Here is an 18,053-nt window from a genome sequence, read left to right as displayed (position 1 = left end):
AAAAAAAAAAAAAAAAAAAAAAAAAGAGACTAGAAAGAAACAAATTAAGGAATTAAACCAAGCCAGCTTCTGGACTGAGGCCATATGTCCATACTTGTTTTGATTGGTATTGGATTATATATAAGAACAAGTAATCACAAGTAGAAGAAAAAGCTCGAAAGAGAGGAAGACGAAAAGACTTTAGAGAATACATTTTCTTATTAATGAGTTGTGTAGTGTTGTTACTGAATAATCGTAAATTCCCTTTATTTACATTTTTCTTGTAAATTCCCTTTATTTACAAGTACTTTTAACTTTACAACTAATTCTTAACTGAATAATCGTAACAAACTTGACAGATAACACTATGGAACACGTGCATTCAACTGGTTGTGTAGGACAAACACTCAACTTCTAGGCAAATGTGTCCGGACAATCCATCCATGGTTCTCCTTATACAATCGCTTGGTACTCCACAAGTGTACCACTCGAATCACCATTTCCCTTGAAACTTATGTAAAAGATTGCATTGTTGGCATTCAAAACATTCTGCTGGTGATGCTTCTCCGTTTACGTGAGTTTGTACAATTATTTTTTTCAGCTCCAATGGTTGAGAATGTCTCATTTCATTCTACAAGAACTGAAACTCAAGTTATGACAAAAAGAATAATAATAACCCATCAACGTTTACTATGAAGCTACATGAGTAAAGAATCTACCCATATGCAAACCACTTCGAGTATAAAGCAAATTCAGCATACATATGAAGCCACTCAAGTCCTTGCAAGTCTGATTCTTGCAACTGTGAATCCATTAAAGGTCGTTATTCAAATAATCATGATACAAACACGGTTAACCAAAATGAAGCAAAGCTAACATTTTTAAATACCTCATAAAACTGGCCCTTATTGCTGCTTGCAGCCATCTGATCATCTTCTGTCAACCAGTTGGGCATTCTACCTTTATAGAAATCACCTATTGCTTCGTATTTCATCTTCTTTGAGGTCCAATAGGAGTAGTCCGAGGGCCACTAGGAACTAATAGCTTTTCAACCACTAAAAAGTATATAAACTTGACAAAGATATGATATCTATATGAGTAGTGTTTTGCTACTACAATTACCTTTTAGTCTGGAAAGTTCGGTCTGCACCATTAAGGATGCCTCTTCCGGAGCAAAATATTTGCAAACACAAGTCTAAAAATTGCAAAGAGAGTTGTTGGATGTATCCATCGCCTCCAATGTTATGTAGTATTGAGGCAACCTACCAAGCATATCACTGTTGTATTTGTTTATACCAATCAATTTGAGATTGATTCCCTACAAGATCGAAAAGCCAAATGTTATTTTACAAAGCATAGGAAACACACACTAACAAAAAAAAAGAGAGACAAAGAATGGTTCTTCAGCATAACAAGATCATCCAAGGCATGAAACTAAGAAAACAAAATATGAAAATTTTGTTGTTACCTTTTGGAGATTATAACAGTGAAGTCCAAGTCTACCGAGAAGACCATTGTCATATGAATAATCATACTTATCTCAATATATACGGAAATATTACAGTAGCATACGTAAGATGAAAGTGGTCAACATCAAAACCCTGTTCCACATTATCGTAATAATAATTAAAAAAAAAAACAAAAAACAAATTAGCTAGAAGCGCCCATTGAACACGATCCATATTGAGAACGTAACAAGATCTCAAAGCTTATGACAAAAATATAGCCAACTAAAATGGATGATTAAAATGAAGGTGACGATCAGCTTCACCTAGTTCACATGATAAATTCAGTTGTCTTTTCTTTGCTCTTATAAAAGTTAGATCGAGCTAGCTACATGCATTTTTGTTCCGATAACCACAGTAATCTACTCGCTGTTATTTATATGTCATGCACCTATGATGTTATAAACGCAAGCATATCCCACACATGTTGATATATATAATCGAGCATCGGGACTATAGTAGAAATAAATCTGTGCCTGCCCAAGACTGCACTTCTAGACGAATGTGTCCCGGTTTCCTATCCATGGTTTTTCGTACTATTGCTTGATACTCGACAGGGTAATTACCACTCTGATGATCAAAGTTTCTCTTAAAACTCATGTAGAAGATGGCGTTGTTGGCTTTGAGCTTCAGTTGTGGCGACTCTTCACCGCTTTCTTGAGTATGTACAATTACCTTCTTGATCTTCAATGGTAGAGAACGCCTTATAATCGATTCCTTCATCTAAAAAATAATAATATATACATTGCATTTGGTTAGTAAGAATATTTCAAGACAAAGACATATCAAAGGTTAAAAAAAGCACATACCGGAAATCCTCTCCAGTTCAAGTAAAGTGCGAACTCAGCATACAGATGAAGCCACTCATTTTCTAGCAAATCTGATTCTTGCAACTGTGATACATAACATGGTGTGAATCATCCCTCAAAAAACTATCAAAACCAATAAACCAGATTAAGTAAAGTTCACCAAAAACATACCTCATAGTATTGCCCCTTATCTTTGGTTGCAGCCAGCTCATCCTTTGTCAACCACTTAGGCATTTCACCTTTGTAGAAATCATCTATCACTTCATCTTCCCATCTCCTCTCATGCTCAATAGGAGTAGCCCGAGGGCCAGTAGGAACTAAAACACCAAAACACCCAACGATAAGTAAAAGCTAAAAAAACAAAGTTCAGAGAGAGAGCTAGTAATTTGCTACACATATATACTTTTTAGTCTAGAACTGTCTGCACCATAAAGTATCCATTATCTGGAATTTCACGACCATGCCGCACATACGTTTGAAAAGTGCATAAAGAGTTGTTGTTATATGTGCCTCCGAGGTTATGTAGTACCCAGAAAAAAACCTAGTGCCCTCAGTATTGTATTTGGGAATGTCAAGAAATCTGAGGTTTGTACCCTATACAGATTAAACAGCCTGTTAACAAAGAGAAGCAGTAGCCAAAAAAGATATATAATAATATTACAACATAAAATTAAAAATTATGTAATATTGTTTGTAACCTTCTGAAGATTGTAACAGTGAAGTCCCAATCTAGCATAAAGTTCGATGTCGTGTGTATAACCAGATTCATCCTTCATTGGAACGGGATTTATCCGAGTCCGAGCATTGCGAAAGTAACCAATATCGAAACCCTGTACACGTTCACAATCCCAAGATTGTACCAATTAATTAGCATATATGTTTTAGTACTAAATAAAAAAATTGAAAAAAAAGAGATCTAGCTAGGGTTAACGTTCATCCGCAAATCAGTCGTCCAAGCAACTTAGAAAGTGAGAGAGATTACGTACATCGGACTCTTGAACTTGCCGTAGATACTTTTGTGTTTCTTCGGGGGTTATTTCTTGTCCAATAAGACTCAAGATTACTACATCATCGAACTCTGACATTGTCCCCAAATAAATTTTAACCTAATCTCTAGAGAACAAGTCCCCTGCTTTCTTCTATTTATTATTCAGAATATCGTACCACGATCCAGTTTCAATGTCTTAAGTCCAAAATACACTTCATTTTTTTTTTGCAGCTGCCCAAAATACACTCATCGTTTCCTTTTTTTTTTTTTTACGTTGGTAAACGTTTTTCAAATTAAATTACATATTGTTAAATACTCAGTGGTGGTAAAACTTCAACAAGTTTTATGATCACATCAAAATGTAGTACATATATAATATAACCATATTCGAACCAGAGCCAAGTAGTCCAAATCTGAAGACATAGTCGGCGTGGCTGAGTTACTGTCTCCTCATTACCAAAAAGCCGACGAAAGAAAAGTTGTCCTCATCGCCTAGACTGGAGTCTTTGTGTACAATTAGGATTATTATTTAACAAAAACAAAAAAGTTTCCCTCCATGAACGTATAAACCCTCAAGAAATTTACCAAATGGTAGATTCCGGATATTCTTCCCAAATAATTTCGATACCCCAAATTAATTGTGATTTTGTATCTTTCACTTTTTCAGAAAATATTGCACTGGTTGTAAAAACGTTTATTTTCTTTTGAATATAATTTAAAATTACATTCCAAAAAAAAATTGTGCTTACGTTTCAAAAATAAAAATTGATCCTCATTTTCATTATTGTACAATAGTAGAAATTTAACCCCCCCGGCCAAAAAAAAAGTATTTAAAATCTTTTCACCGGTTCCAGGACCACGTATCATACTAATAATTGACCACACCACAACTAAACGTAATCCATGCTTATCACGTACTAATTTGTTTTCTAATTATTATTTTATATCACGTCATATTATTGTAGTACATTTGCAATATGCATATATATACAAGGAACCTATGGGGGACATAATCGTAGTACACAAATTAAAGGGTAATCAAAAGAAAAAGACATAGAGAGAAAAGAAGAAGTTATGGGATTCTTCTTGATAGGTTTTCTTGTGGTTATCTTGTCCGTGGGAAATGTTATTGAAGAAGCAAATGGTGAAATACCTCGAACTATTTTGGGCAAAATAGAGAAGATGAATCGAAAGGGTCCTTATTTGGGGATTGTAGCTCCAAACAACTATGAACTTAACCCTCTTCTCGGATCTCCATCTTATGTCCCATCTTCTTCGTTGCCCTTCATCGATTTCGCAGGTTATTATCTTTCTATGTCATTCATTTGGAAAACATGTATCAGCAAAGTTATCACGATTGAAAGCTTCAAATTATAACAAGACATAATTGATTTATTCATGTATTTCAATCATGTAGGTCGAAAGTTTCGATTTGGAAAATTAGCAGGCCAACCTGTTGTAACCGTGATGTCAGGATTAGGAATGGTACGTTTTATATATATATGTGAAAATAGTCTAACTATATTTTATGTCTTTAGTCAATACAATTTTTCCCATATTATGATCCTTAATATAAAAATCAATGTATAAAAAAACAGGTGAATGCAGGAGTAACAACACAATTACTGGTGAGCCTGTTTAGGCTGAAAGGAGTTTTGCATTATGGAATCGCTGGAAACGCAGATGTTAACCTTGAGATCGGTGACGTCACTATTCCTCAATATTGGGCACACTCTGGCCTTTGGAATTGGCAGGTACGCACGACGTAGGGTTATATATTTGACTATGACCATTACCAACCAATTGCTGTGAAAAAAATAGTAAGAAAATAACAACCAATTATGTTGAGATTTTTATATTGAATTAAGCTATTAAACTTGTGGTCGTTAACTTCTTTCAGAAAATTTAGTACAATTTGCACATGTCAAAATCTAACTATGATAATAATTTGTTATATTAAATAACAATTATATGTTGGTGGTACAACTGGTTATATGGACATTAAAATACATTTTACTCTTGAATGCAGAGGTATGGAGATGGGATTGACAAAGAATTGGCTCTCGAATCCGGTGGAGACTATACTCGGAAAGTTGGTTATCTCCAGTTTTCGAAATACAGTAACGGAACCGATAACTTGCTTAATCGGATCTGGTACCAACCAGAAGAAATCTTTCTGGTCACCGGTACTCCTGAAGAACGGCAACAAGTGTTCTGGATTCCCGTTGACAAGTACTACTTGAATCTTGCACGCAAACTCGAGGTTTGACTACTAAACTGGCCCATATATATTTAGATTTGTCTTTGTTGTTGGTAGTGTTTATAATCTATTTTTGCATCCAAGTTGAATATAGTTTCGGAAAATATTCACAATACGTTAGCTAGTCGATCGTCCCTTACGTATCAAGATGTTTGTCTAGCATTTCAATAAAAAGTGTCAACTTATAAACGATATATAAAACGTATTGAATGACACAAAAATAAGTGAAACATATATATAAATTAATTTTCTCAAAATATATACTCTTTTAGTTCTGCACATAGGCGCATATAGAAATTTGAACATATAGAATTGTAGTAGAGATATACGTAACGTACTACATATAGTAGTCCTTAGATTTGTTACCTTTATTTAATTTTGTCGGCAAACTTCTTATGCTCCAGCGTAATCATAAAATAAAAGTTCATTAATTTAAGTAAAAAAACAATTAAACTGATCTATTCTGTTAATATATAGTTATATAATGCAATTATTTTTTTTTTGGTCAAACATAATGCAATTATTTGTGTCTTCCAAAACAAAAAACAGGACACGAAGCTACCGCAGTGCGTGAACACCACGTGCCTCCCTCGACCACCGAAGGTCACCATCGTTGACCGTGGTATGAGTGCAAGCGTCTTCGTCGACAATGCAGCTTACCGGACATTCCTCAACTCCAAGTTTAACGCCACCGCCATTGAAATGGAGAGCGCCGCGGTGGCTCTCATTTCCCACCAGCAAAACCTCCCTTTCATTGTCATCCGTGCCCTGTCCGATCTCGCTGGTGGCGGCTCCGACGTGTCCAACGAGGCCAACATATTCAGTAGCCTCGCCGCAGAAAACTCGGTAGATATTCTCGTGAAGTTCGTTGCTTTGCTGCCTCTACACGAAAGCAAGATTCTGAATGATATGTGTGGGTTAAGACTTAAGGAGAGTGGAAGATCATGTAACACGGGAAAAAATGAATAATGTACAAGACACAAGTAGATATATGTGTCTGAATCAAATAATGAAGTTCTTCTTAATTAATAATAAAAGCTGCATTTTGTTCATTGGTTTTAGTTACTATTGTATTTAGTTGGTCTATTGGAAATTGAGTACATTGTTTTCTTTAGTGTCACACTACTCACCAGATTTAAATTTGAATGCAATATTTTTTATTAAAATGTTCAAATCCACTTCGTTTGCCTCAATAATATCAGAATTTATACTGATTTCATTTTTTTTTTTAAAGTATATGGTTTAACAATGACACAAATTAAAGATCCTGATTTTAAAAGAAATAAAATAATAATGGTTCAAATGTAAATCCTTGAAGGGCTCAAGATTGGAGAGGAAACTCCCAAGACAAAAGACCAAAACACATTAGCTGGACATCAAAAAGAGGACAGAATGTGGAAACGGTGTCGTATATCTCACAACGGTCGATACGTGTTTCAACGTAACCGTTGAAAAATCCAACTTTTAGATACAAGAGTGGATAGAAAAAAAAGTACGAAGGGTGAAGTGGGTATGTTTGTCCAATACTATAATATACTTTATGGTTTTGCAATTTCATATTTTGCCAAGTTTTTGAAATTTATTGAGAGGGACAATAAAGTTTGCCCTTTTTAAGACTTTTGACTTGGACGAACCCTGAGAACTTCCGACACATTTAACTCTTCCTCTGTCTCGACTCTCTAGAAAAAAAAAAACACACATTTCAATTTGATTTATATAATTTCTCTATTGGTTTTTGATAAATAAGGTTAAATTTATCGAAATTTACACTCTTTTTTTGGTTGTCGCCGCAGTTGATACTCACTGCAAGCTTCTCTTGTAAGCTCATTCCCTAGACTTCTTCACCACTCTTCTTCTTCTATAAATTTTGCTCATATTTTGTCTTTAAACTTCTAGGTTTGGAATCTGGTACTTGGAGTAAGAGAAAATGAGCGCTTCCAAGTTCATAAAATGTGTTACTGTTGGAGATGGAGCTGTTGGGAAGACTTGTATGCTTATCTGTTACACTAGCAACAAGTTTCCTACTGTGAGTGTTTCTTTCAGACTCAGTAGCTTTTCATTTTACATTGTCAAGCTTTAATTTTTCTTACTGGGTTTTTATAAGAGTTTGTTCCCATTTCTCAAAAATTTTAAGCTTTTAGTCCAACTTTGTCGTCTTTTTAACTCTTTAACTAGTTTTTACAGCTACTAGGGTTCCTTTGATTAATGATTCTTGCTGTTTGTTCATGTATGTCAGGATTATATACCGACTGTGTTCGACAATTTCAGTGCCAATGTCGCTGTGGATGGACAAATCGTGAATCTAGGGCTTTGGGACACTGCAGGTAAATCAAAATTGTCTGGTTTCATTTTGAGATTACAATGAACCAAAGATTTGAAAATTGATGATTCAGAGAGTTCTCTTATTCATTAAGTTGTGGGGTTTGTTGTTTTGATTGGTGTCTTTAGGTCAAGAAGATTACAGTAGGTTGAGACCATTGAGTTACAGAGGAGCTGATATCTTTGTCTTAGCCTTTTCCCTTATTAGCAAAGCTAGTTACGAAAATGTGCTCAAGAAGGTAAATGTTTTGAATTTTCCTTGCATTGGGACATATTTGGATTATGAATTTGGTGGATGTTGATTTATTACATGTGTTTTTTGACAGTGGATGCCTGAACTTCGTCGGTTTGCCCCAAATGTTCCCATAGTTCTTGTTGGTACAAAGCTCGGTGGGTTTTGTTTTTTGTGTTAAAAGACTCTTTTCAATTCTTCTTGGCTAATTATAACATTACTTCTTGGTATTCTCAAGATCTCCGAGATGATAAGGGATACCTCGCGGATCACACCAGTGTCATTACCTCTAGTCAGGTATATATACGCGTAATCTTGCTATTGGTTTTTGTTTTGAAATGACTCTTTCTAAAACTTTAATTTATGGTGACAGGGGGAGGAGTTGAGGAAGCAAATCGGTGCAGCTGCTTATATCGAATGCAGTTCCAAGACTCAACAAGTAAGTTCCTTGACACGCTCAATCTCAAGAAATAATGTTTTGGTGAAAATGTTAGAATCTTATGACAACTTTGGTTTGGATTTTTGCTTTAGAATGTGAAAGCCGTGTTTGACACATCTATCAAGGTGGTACTTCAGCCTCCAAGGAGGAAGGAGGTCACACGGAGAAAGCAGAAACACAGAAGATCCGGTTGCTCCATTGCGTAAGTGCTTTTAAGATTGTATCCTTTTTGGGTACTATGTGAAGAAGAGATTGCAGATAAAAGTTTACAAAACAAGACTCTTAACCAATTTCACCTCTCAAAAACCTGCAGGAGTATTGTCTGTGGAGGCTGCACCGCGGCTTAAGACACAACACAAGTCTCAGCAACATTGTACCTCTCTCTCGCTCTATGGTTGTTTTCTGGTTCGCAGGTTGAAAAAACTCACCAAATGTGAAAGATAAGGGAACTGTTGGTTCTCTTATTTGTGTATGTGAAGCTCCTCTCTCTGTTTTTTGGTTGTGCAGATTCTGTAACATTCTCTTGTCTTTGTTAACAAGTTTTGGATCTTTTAGCAAATTTGGAATTCTTGAATTTTGTTCCTTTCTCTGTTTTTGGTTGTACAGTCAAATGGTATGGTGCACACTAAGCCAAACTAAACCGAAATGTAACCAAAACTTATTAATCTTAGTCCGAATTAAAAGAAATCTCTGAAAAAGTGAAAGCTAAACTTACTAAAAAAGCAGTATTAAGCGACGTCGTCTCGTTTGTGGGTATTTTAGTCATTAGGAACTGGAGATTCGTTAGCGTCGTTGTTTATTATCATCGTCGAAGTAGATTACCGTGAGAGAAAACGACGTCGATTCGAAGAAAGAAGATGGATAAACAACCGGCGAGCAGCTGGAGTATCCATACCCGGCCGGAGATAATCGCAAAGTACGAGATCTTCGAGCGAGTCGGATCCGGAGCCTACGCCGACGTTTACAGAGCTCGCCGTCTCTCCGACGGTCTAATCGTAGCGCTCAAGGAGATCTTCGATTACCAGTCTGCCTTCCGAGAGATTGATGCCCTCACAATCCTCTCTGGATCTCCTAATGTCGTCGTTATGCACGAGTACTTCTGGCATGAGGACGAGAACGCTGTGCTTGTGCTCGAGTTCCTCAGGTCGGATCTCGCCGTGGTGATACGAGATGCTAAGAGGAAGAAGAAGAAGAAGAATATGGGAGAAGAAGAAGGAGGTGTTGGGTTCTCCGTTGGTGAGATTAAGAGATGGATGATTCAGATTTTGATTGGTGTTGATGCTTGTCATAGGAATTTGATTGTACATAGAGATTTAAAGCCTGGGAATATGTTGATATCTGATGACGGTGTGCTTAAGCTTGCTGATTTTGGTCAGGTGATACTACTGAACTTTTCATTTTGTGTGTAATCAGTGTTTGTTTTGTGTTTGTAAAATGTGTGTTGTCTTCTTGGTTTGTTTTTTTACAGGCTAGGATACTCATGGAGCCTGACATTGTAGCTTCAGATGATAATAAACTAGAAGACAAAGATGGAGAAACTAGTATAGAACCACCAGAAGTGATTCCTGATTATGAGAACTCACCTCGGCAAGGCTCTGATGGTAAGGAGCTGGAAGCGATGAGTAAAGACGAATATTTTCGACAGGTGGAAGAGTTAAAGGCTAAACAGGTTGTAAGAGATGATACTGATAAGGATTCGAATGTGCATGATGGAGATACATCTTGCCTTGCAACGTGTACTGTGAGTGAAATGGATGATGATCTCGGTGGGAACTCGTTTACCTATGATGCTGATGAAGCATTGGATGAAACAGAGGGTTTGATGACATCTTGTGTGGGAACTAGATGGTTTAGGCCACCAGAACTTCTTTATGGATCTACAATGTATGGGTTAGAGGTTGATTTATGGTCGCTTGGTTGTGTGTTTGCTGAGCTCTTGTCTCTTGAGCCTTTGTTCCCAGGGATTTCAGATATTGATCAGATCAGCAGAGTAACCAACGTGCTGGGAAATTTAAATGAAGAGGTCTGGCCAGGTTGTGTCGATCTTCCAGACTACAAGTCGATCTCATTTGCTAAAGTAGAATCTCCTCTTGGTATAGAAGGCTGTCTTCCTAACCATTCTGGAGATGTGATATCGCTACTCAAGAAGCTTATCTGTTATGATCCAGCTAGTAGAGCTACTGCTGTAGAGATGTTGAATGACAAATATTTCAGTGAAGAGCCTCTTCCAGTTCCAGCTTCTGAGCTCTATGTGCCTCCGACAATGAGTGGGCCAGATGAGGATTCTCCTAGAAAGTGGAATGATTACAGAGAAATGGATTCAGATTCAGATTTTGACGGCTTTGGACCTGTGAATGTGAAGCCTACCAGTAGTGGATTTACAATAGAATTCACCTAACCCCGAATGACAATTAAGGTACGCAGTCAAAAGCTGTTGTTTAGTTTAGACACAGAAATTAGTCATAAAGGCTTTGCTTCTTTCTCCCTCTTGTAGACTGGGGGGATATTTACCAAAACCTGACATGTGTTTGCCTTAGTTGCAACAAATCTTTGTTGTCTGAAGATCTGGTTCCCGCATACTGATAAGAAACTAGTTAACATTTTAAGTTGCTTTTGAAATAGTTTGCTGCTCTATTCCCTCATAACACTGTTTCTTTTCCGCCTTGTTTCTCTCACTGTTCTCAGTTCATTGTGTTGATATCTGATGTTTTCTTGTCAGATCGATTACATTCGGCGGTTCCATGGTTGAGAATCTTGATCCTTGCGACGTCCCCAGAATTCGCTTACTCTGCCAAAATTGTGTTGTGTGTGTTCTTCTTCTCTCTTCCACTCTCGCTGGTATAGAAAACGGTAACAATTACAACTAGAAAGTTGGTGTCAGGCTTTGGTAGCCTTAAGCTAGCTAAAGAGCTAGTTTTCTTGTTTACCAGGCCAATCTTTACCCTATTTTTCTGTCTGAAGTAAACAGTGAGAAAAGAATTAAAAATCTATCTCCTCTGAGTTTTGCTACCTGTGTTCTGTATTTCATCAAAAAAAAATTTCCTATATCTCATCTTTGTATGTAACTGTTTGCCAATTTTGCACTTTTCATTCATATCAACATAAGTTATAATAAAATAAAATTAAAAAAAAAAAAAAAAAAAAAAAAAAAAAAAAAAAAANAAACATAAGTTATAACTTGGTCTCTGTTGAAGGTTGAATGAGCAACTCTACCTAATGAGACCATCTTTTGATATCATAAATAGCACACACAAAAATCATAACTGAGTCTGATTTGCCGCAGCAATAGATTTGACTCCATGAAATACTAGAGTACAAACATATAAAACTTTTGGGGCTATTTTGGAAATTAAACTAAAATAGATATACCAAAAGATAAATTAGTAACAGTTTCCAGCATCTATCGCCAAGTCTCTCTCACCCTTAGGGTTTTTTTTTTTTGCTGAAACGGACATCGAGATTCCAGGAGTGAACTTGACAATCGGAGAGAAATGGGGTCGACTGGAAGAGATCAGACGACTCATCATCATCATCATCCGCCTCAAATCAGCAGTCTCGTCGTACGCCCATCCGGAAGCAACGACGGCGAAGACGGCCGTAACGCCGCCGCCGGAGACTATGAACTCGGAGAAGTCTCCCGTGACCGTCCCTCATTTGCTCGCTCGGATCGGTATAAAGGTGGCAGCGGTTCGTATCGTTTCTGTTTTATTATATTTCAGTCCTCTTTTGAGTTTTCTTCTCCTTTTGGTTTCGATGTTTGAAATTGGGGAGCGCGAAGAACAGGGCATCACTTGTTTCTTCTCCTTTAGTTATTTCTTGAGCATTTGGTTCCTATGTACTGCCGTAATGTAGTGTGATTTGCAATTGAACCTTGGTTTTGTGTGTTTGTTTATGCAACTACTCTTGTTTGAAACAACTTAGGTCGTGTAGAAGTAATGTTAATCTGAATGGTTTGGGTGTTTTGAGGTGTAAACGTGTCTCGTTTATTTGAAGTTCAAGAATGTCATTTGCTATAGACAATTGTATAGCTAAGAGTTCAGTGACACTTAGGGTTGTCGAGATTTTATACTGCTACAGATGCATATCAGCATTTCCTGTTCTGTGCTTAGTGTAAAGAGAAAAGAATCTTGCGTTGAGTTGTTTGGTATATGCACTGAGAATGTTATTGGTAATTTCACATTGTCAGTGCTCAAGTGTTTTCTCAAGCATTCAAAGAAAATGCCCTTGATGAACTTGAAATTTTGCTGTCTGCTAATATCTAGTTCTATGATTACTCAGTGTACCTGAAACTTGTTGACTTGATAATAGTTTTCAATTTTTGTTGTATTGACCTAATATCCTTCTACTGGCTACTTTTTTGTGTGTGTGTGTGTAGGACATAGAACTCGTGCAAGTTCTAGCTCACCAGGCCGTCGTGGATATGAAGATCACCGGCATGGCTCTGATCTTAATCATTCAGGCATTCAGTCTCGTGGTCGTGAGTTCAGCAGCAGAAGGGAAGCATCTGGGAGACACAGAGACTATTCACCACCTTATGCTAGAGGTGGAACTGGTGCTCGTCCTTATGGAGGAGGTTTTGATGGACCTGAACCTGCGCATGGAAGCGAGGGCATGAGCAGATACAATAACCCGAAGGTGCAGCCAAGAGATGGAGATTGGTACTGTCTCGATCCATTGTAAGTATCTCTGGTTACTCTTGGTGTTCTATGTGAACTCTACAGAGTTCTGTTATCCATATCTCACAATCTGAAGAAGTTTCTAAGTCTCATTTGTATGTATGAATACAGATGCAGAAACTTGAACTTTGCGAGACGCGAGTCCTGCAACAAATGCAAGAGGCATCGTTATGCAGCGGCTAACATTTCTCCACCGCCTCGTCTTGTTCCTCCTCCCATGGATTTCTCCCCAAGAAGAGACTTTAATGGCTACAGATCTCCTCCACGTGGCTGGCCCAGAGACTACCCGCCACCAAGACTTGACCATCCCACATGGAGAGATAGAGACAGAGAACGAGAACGTCTACATTACCCAGACCATAATTACCCTCCTAGCAGAAGAATAGCATCTGACTGGTCCCATACTGAGCCACTCCCAAAACCTCATTACGACAGACGACCACCTCTCAGTCCACCTCCTCCATCTCGTGGTGGCAGATGGGGTAGACTCACAAGAGAGAGGAGTAGATCACCGCCACTGAGAGATGGCCCACCGCCGCCATTGAGAGATGGTCCACCTCCACCATTGAGAGGAGCCGGTCCACCACCGCACAGGGATTACCGCCGTGATAGTTACTTGGACAGAGGAGGACGAGATGATCGACGTGGCGGCAGAGACAGAATGGGTAACTCTTACTGATGCAAAAAAAAAACCTGTGTATGTCTTGAGAATTTGGTTTAAACAGTTACAAAATTTTCGCGGAAAATCAAATATGACCTTTTGTAATACACACCTTAGATTCTTTGTTATAATTTTGAAAGGTTTAGCAAAACTTTTGTGCCATATGTGCAAAAAAAACAAAGGAACAATTTTGGTGCTCTTTCGTATGTGAAAGAAAGTTTCGGGGCGAAATCGAAAATATTAGTCTTCTTTAAAAGGGGGCCCCTTCCGTTTCAGCTTCCGCTTGACAAAGGTGTTGTAGTTTGTACTGTGTGAGTCACGAGTGGGTCTGTGTACGTGTCAGTTTCCAATTGGCTGAATTACAGAAACACACATATTAAAAGGGCTTTTCGGATATTTGCTTCAGCGTAGATCGGACGGTTCGAAGAGAACAAAACCTAAAGCATTTATGAATTCGAATCGTCGGATCAACGTATTAAGGGAGAACCGTACGATGAGATTGCCACGCAAATCCAACCGTTCAATATAATCCAAGAAAAATTGAAATTTCAAAACATGTTGAGAGAGAGGGAGGAGGAGAGAAGAAGCCCCAGACGAAGAAGGAACAAAACCGAAAGTATTTTTTTGCTTTTAATTTTTTTTTTTTTTGGTTTTTGTTTTTAATTTCACCAAATTATTCTGAGGGCTTCCTCTTCATCTTCTTCGTTGTCTAGAGAGCTAAAAACCTAATAGAACCCTAATTCTCATCTCTCTGAAAAGCTTATCCCTATTTCTCTCTCTCTCTCTGCGCGGATCAAATTCAAAGTCTGGAGCTTTTTTTTTTTTTTTTTTCTTAACAGCCGCCGAATCGGTTTGTGATTTTCTCGCTCCGGCGAGATTCGGATCTCGATTTTGTGAGCTGATTTGTGTGAATTTTCTTCTCTTGCTTTTTTTTTCTCTTTTCCTTCGCGCTGTGGGAAAAGGAAAAAAAGGAAAACTTCTGGGTTTTTTTTTGAAAAATCCGAGATTTGAATATCTGTGAGGATGGCTGAAGGCGGCGGAGGAGGCGAATTCCCGCCAAAAAAGGACGGTGTTGAAGAGGGTTTTCCGGCGAAGAATCCAGCGAGGCAGCTCGACTTCACTGGTGGCTCCGATGAACATTCACTGTCTAAAGCACCAGCTGCTCCTCCTACCGTCGTAGCTACGCCGGCGGTGAAACCCATCGTTACTCCTACTGTCCCTTCGACGATACGGCCTGGTATGACCATAGCAATCGGTCAGGTACGACCGACGTTACCAGTGGCGACGACACAGATTCTGCCGTCTCAAGCACTGATCCTTAACGCGCCAATCAGGCATCCGTAAGTTTTTATCTATTGAGGTTTCTGTGATGAGAATTTTAAAGGTTTCTGGGTTGGGAGATTATAGTCAGTTGTGATCTTAGCTCAATTGAGTTTGATTCGGGATGATGAAATTGGTTAGTAAAGTTTAATCCTTTTAGACTATTTGGTGAAATTGGTGAAACTAGTTTTAATGGTTTTGTGTCCAATGATTAAGATTTGTAGAACTCGCATAGTCAATGATTAACAAAAGTTTTATGAAACAAAATTCAAAATTTTCCTTCTCTTTTTTTTTTTGGGCAGAAACCCGGAATCTCCAATAGCTAGACCAAGGCCTATAGTGGAAGCTAGAGATGGAACCCCTCAAAAGAAGAAGCAGTGTAACTGTAAACACTCGCGCTGCTTGAAACTGTAAGTCTTTAGTTTCTGGGGTGACATGTTTGTTTGATTGCATGTTCATATCTTTCCCTTTTTGCGGCTGCATGTCTAAGAAACTCAAAGTCTTAGTTTTCTGAGTTAACCAATGTGGATTTGTGCATCACAGATTCTGATTAGGCTTTACACTGTGCACTATCTTACCAGGTACTGTGAATGCTTTGCATCCGGAACATATTGTGACGGTTGTAACTGTGTAAATTGTTTCAACAATGTTGATAATGAACCGGCAAGACGAGAAGCTGTGGAAGCAACTCTGGACCGGAATCCATTTGCGTTTAGGCCTAAAATTGCTAGCAGTCCACATGGTGCGCGGGATAAAAGGGTACGTGACCCTGATGAACTTGTTTTCAGATCGTGGGAGAGTTCTTTTAACTTCTAAGTTATTGTGGGATGTTTAAACTGTTGATTTGTCTTTTTGCAGGAAGACATTGGTGAAGTTGTGTTGTCAGGGAAACATAACAAAGGTTGCCACTGCAAGAAATCGGGATGCCTTAAGAAGTATTGTGAGTGCTTTCAAGCAAACATTCTTTGTTCCGAGAACTGTAGATGCTTGGATTGCAAAAACTTTGAAGGAAGTGAAGAGAGACAAGCTCTGTTTCACGGTGAACATGCCAACCACATGACTTATCTCCAACAAGCAGCAAATGCAGCCATTACTGGAGCTGTCGGTTCCTCTGGCTTTGCTCCTTCTCCAGCACCTAAGAGACGAAAAGGTCAAGATATTTTGTTCAACCAAGCAACCAAAGATTCATCTAGACTTGGCCAGTTTCCACAGGTACCAAGTTACCATTTTAGCATTTTGGCTTTCCATATATGGAACTGAATATATCCTTTTTTATGCTGTTGCTAGACGTAAACTCTTATTTATTTTTTGTATTAGGTAAATAGTGGAAGAACTACTGGCCCAGGCACATCTCCGTCACCTGTTTCTCGTGCTGGTGGCAATGCATCGTCAGTTCCATCAAAGTTTGTATATAGGTGAGATTTCTAGCGTTCACAAGTTATTTAGCTGATCCCAGAGCTTCAAAAAAAACTGACTTTTTATGCTTCTTTTCAAGGTCCCTCTTAGCAGATATAATCCAACCACAGGATGTGAAAGCGCTTTGTTCTGTCTTGGTCGCTGTAGCCGGAGAAGCAGCCAAGACATTAACTGGTAAGAATTCGAGTAACAACTCTGTATTGCTGCGGTTTTAGATCCATATGTATATTGTTCATTGATCTCCCCTTCAAAATTTTCTCAGATCAAAGGAAGGAAAAGGAAAATCGAGTGGAAGATCAAACAGACACTTCTTTAGCTTCTTCTGCACAAGATCACTCCCAAGAGAATAAAGATGCAGCTGATGTGGAGATGGTTGCAGCTGATGGAAATCAAGCTGATAAGTCTGGACCAGATGATTCTTTTTCAGATGGTGCTGATGCCTCTAAAGCGAAGCCACTATCTCCAGCAACTTTGGCTTTGATGTGCGATGAACAAGACACTATCTTCATGGTATCAGCAGCTCCACCTAATGGTTCAGTAGACCCCCGTGGCTGTGGAACAAACTCACAGAGCCAGTCAGAGATATACGCAGAGCAAGAGAAAGTGGTGTTAACCAAATTCAGAGATTGCCTTAGTCGACTTATCTCTTACGCAGAATTAAAAGGTAACGATTTTGTTTGTCACTCACACAGATTTTTCATCAAGGAACAATCTTCTCTAAAGTTCTAAAATTAGGTAAGTTTTTTGGTTTGCAGAATCAAAGTGTTCATCTTTAGCAAGAAGGCATCTACAACCACCCGCCACCGCGACTGTGAAAACCGAAAATGGGATTCAGCAGCAAGTACCAGTTGTGAATGGAGCTTCACGAGCAACTTCTCAACCTACAGTCAACAAACCACAGCCTATGCAGCTGATGAACACAACATCATCATCAGCAGCAGCAGCAGCAGTAGCAACAACAAACACTCACCATCATCATAATAAACCTCCAGCTTTATCAGAGAATAAAGACCCCTGAATCAAATAGATTATACTCTACTTAGGACAGAAAAATAACTTACCAGAGAGAACACAAACAAGAAGCTGAAATCTGCCTCACCACCACTCTGTTATCAGAGGTAATACAATACCACCATAATTTTTCTTTCTGTGTGGCTTTTATTGTGTTGCTAAGCTTTCTTCTCGCTTTTATCTTTCTTTTCTTATAAAGTCTCTCTCCTCTTTAAAGGGCTGGTGTAGATTATGAAGAGCTTTGTTTCTTACTATACGAGTTTTTTTGTTAGTGTTTCTATTCAGTACTACTTTTTCTTTTTGTGTTGATTGCTCTGTAGAACATCCTTGCTTACTGTGATTTGAGATGTTTCTCAACCAGCCTCTCTAGGATTTGAAAGTTATATATAAGAATATAACATATTTTGATAGAAGTACGTCAATTTCTCTATATTTTCT

General features: G+C 38.3%; 6 protein-coding genes across 7 annotated transcripts; 5 read left to right on the top strand and 1 right to left on the bottom strand.

Moving 5' to 3' along the window:
• Window positions 1,938-3,378, bottom strand: LOC104720078 (UPF0725 protein At4g28920-like). Its single transcript, XM_010438050.1, has 6 exons — window positions 3,280-3,378; window positions 2,992-3,123; window positions 2,767-2,887; window positions 2,465-2,610; window positions 2,294-2,377; window positions 1,938-2,159 (listed from the first exon to the last, which is right to left on the bottom strand). The coding sequence occupies exons 1-6, from the start codon at window positions 3,376-3,378 to the stop codon at window positions 1,938-1,940; spliced, it is 804 nt and encodes a 267-aa protein (XP_010436352.1).
• LOC104717304 (bark storage protein A-like) lies at window positions 4,289-6,593 on the top strand. Its single transcript, XM_010434852.2, has 5 exons — window positions 4,289-4,581; window positions 4,699-4,766; window positions 4,880-5,035; window positions 5,311-5,544; window positions 6,091-6,593. The coding sequence occupies exons 1-5, from the start codon at window positions 4,356-4,358 to the stop codon at window positions 6,508-6,510; spliced, it is 1,104 nt and encodes a 367-aa protein (XP_010433154.1). The 5' UTR covers window positions 4,289-4,355; the 3' UTR covers window positions 6,511-6,593.
• Window positions 7,185-9,113, top strand: LOC104717303 (rac-like GTP-binding protein ARAC7). 2 transcript variants are annotated; one of them, XM_019231277.1, is made up of 9 exons: window positions 7,185-7,359; window positions 7,438-7,567; window positions 7,778-7,865; window positions 7,990-8,099; window positions 8,187-8,238; window positions 8,331-8,389; window positions 8,466-8,531; window positions 8,624-8,733; window positions 8,845-9,113. In XM_019231277.1, exons 2-9 carry the CDS (start codon window positions 7,469-7,471, stop codon window positions 8,876-8,878), a joined length of 618 nt encoding a protein of 205 aa, XP_019086822.1. In that variant the 5' UTR covers window positions 7,185-7,359; window positions 7,438-7,468; the 3' UTR covers window positions 8,879-9,113. The 2 variants fall into 2 exon arrangements, with proteins under 2 accessions (XP_019086822.1, XP_010433153.1); XM_010434851.2 differs by having other exon boundaries at window positions 8,187-8,250.
• LOC104717302 (cyclin-dependent kinase F-1-like) lies at window positions 9,328-11,625 on the top strand. Its single transcript, XM_010434850.2, has 3 exons — window positions 9,328-9,907; window positions 10,000-10,947; window positions 11,251-11,625. Exons 1-2 carry the CDS (start codon window positions 9,389-9,391, stop codon window positions 10,927-10,929), a joined length of 1,449 nt encoding a protein of 482 aa, XP_010433152.1. The 5' UTR covers window positions 9,328-9,388; the 3' UTR covers window positions 10,930-10,947; window positions 11,251-11,625.
• On the top strand, window positions 11,728-14,012 carry LOC104717301 (pollen-specific leucine-rich repeat extensin-like protein 3). The gene is made up of 3 exons (XM_010434848.2): window positions 11,728-12,218; window positions 12,907-13,207; window positions 13,319-14,012. Exons 1-3 carry the CDS (start codon window positions 12,023-12,025, stop codon window positions 13,884-13,886), a joined length of 1,065 nt encoding a protein of 354 aa, XP_010433150.1. The 5' UTR covers window positions 11,728-12,022; the 3' UTR covers window positions 13,887-14,012.
• Window positions 14,455-17,972, top strand: LOC104717300 (protein tesmin/TSO1-like CXC 5). Its single transcript, XM_010434847.2, has 8 exons — window positions 14,455-15,208; window positions 15,491-15,598; window positions 15,770-15,947; window positions 16,047-16,400; window positions 16,506-16,603; window positions 16,684-16,778; window positions 16,867-17,268; window positions 17,360-17,972. The coding sequence occupies exons 1-8, from the start codon at window positions 14,892-14,894 to the stop codon at window positions 17,620-17,622; spliced, it is 1,815 nt and encodes a 604-aa protein (XP_010433149.1). The 5' UTR covers window positions 14,455-14,891; the 3' UTR covers window positions 17,623-17,972.

Source organism: Camelina sativa, chromosome 10 (assembly GCF_000633955.1).
Source record: "Camelina sativa cultivar DH55 chromosome 10, Cs, whole genome shotgun sequence".
NCBI lineage: Eukaryota > Viridiplantae > Streptophyta > Magnoliopsida > Brassicales > Brassicaceae > Camelina > Camelina sativa.
The sequence above is the reverse complement of the archived record's forward strand: the minus strand, read 5'-3'. Positions and strand labels throughout refer to the sequence as shown.

Excerpts from the sequence above, each read along its gene's own strand:
- LOC104717302 (XM_010434850.2), top strand. The coding sequence starts at position 9,389 with ATGGATAAACAACCGGCGAGCAGCTGGAGTATCCATACCCGGCCGGAG. Across the intron at positions 9,908-9,999 it reads AGCTTGCTGATTTTGGTCAG|GCTAGGATACTCATGGAGCC; the intron begins GTGATACTACTG and ends GTTTTTTTACAG.
- LOC104717304 (XM_010434852.2), top strand. The coding sequence starts at position 4,356 with ATGGGATTCTTCTTGATAGGTTTTCTTGTGGTTATCTTGTCCGTGGGA. Across the intron at positions 4,582-4,698 it reads GCCCTTCATCGATTTCGCAG|GTCGAAAGTTTCGATTTGGA; the intron begins GTTATTATCTTT and ends TCAATCATGTAG. Across the intron at positions 5,545-6,090 it reads ATCTTGCACGCAAACTCGAG|GACACGAAGCTACCGCAGTG; the intron begins GTTTGACTACTA and ends AACAAAAAACAG.
- LOC104720078 (XM_010438050.1), bottom strand. The coding sequence starts at position 3,378 with ATGTCAGAGTTCGATGATGTAGTAATCTTGAGTCTTATTGGACAAGAA. Across the intron at positions 2,888-2,991 it reads ACTGTTACAATCTTCAGAAG|GGTACAAACCTCAGATTTCT; the intron begins GTTACAAACAAT and ends TAATCTGTATAG. Across the intron at positions 2,160-2,293 it reads TGAACTGGAGAGGATTTCCG|GTAATTGTACATACTCAAGA; the intron begins GTATGTGCTTTT and ends AAGATCAAGAAG.
- LOC104717300 (XM_010434847.2), top strand. The coding sequence starts at position 14,892 with ATGGCTGAAGGCGGCGGAGGAGGCGAATTCCCGCCAAAAAAGGACGGT. Across the intron at positions 16,401-16,505 it reads GACTTGGCCAGTTTCCACAG|GTAAATAGTGGAAGAACTAC; the intron begins GTACCAAGTTAC and ends TTTTTGTATTAG. Across the intron at positions 17,269-17,359 it reads CTCTTACGCAGAATTAAAAG|AATCAAAGTGTTCATCTTTA; the intron begins GTAACGATTTTG and ends TTTGGTTTGCAG.
- LOC104717303 (XM_010434851.2), top strand. The coding sequence starts at position 7,469 with ATGAGCGCTTCCAAGTTCATAAAATGTGTTACTGTTGGAGATGGAGCT. Across the intron at positions 7,866-7,989 it reads AGGGCTTTGGGACACTGCAG|GTCAAGAAGATTACAGTAGG; the intron begins GTAAATCAAAAT and ends TGGTGTCTTTAG. Across the intron at positions 8,532-8,623 it reads GCAGTTCCAAGACTCAACAA|AATGTGAAAGCCGTGTTTGA; the intron begins GTAAGTTCCTTG and ends TTTTTGCTTTAG.
- LOC104717301 (XM_010434848.2), top strand. The coding sequence starts at position 12,023 with ATGGGGTCGACTGGAAGAGATCAGACGACTCATCATCATCATCATCCG. Across the intron at positions 12,219-12,906 it reads TCGGTATAAAGGTGGCAGCG|GACATAGAACTCGTGCAAGT; the intron begins GTTCGTATCGTT and ends GTGTGTGTGTAG. Across the intron at positions 13,208-13,318 it reads TGGTACTGTCTCGATCCATT|ATGCAGAAACTTGAACTTTG; the intron begins GTAAGTATCTCT and ends GTATGAATACAG.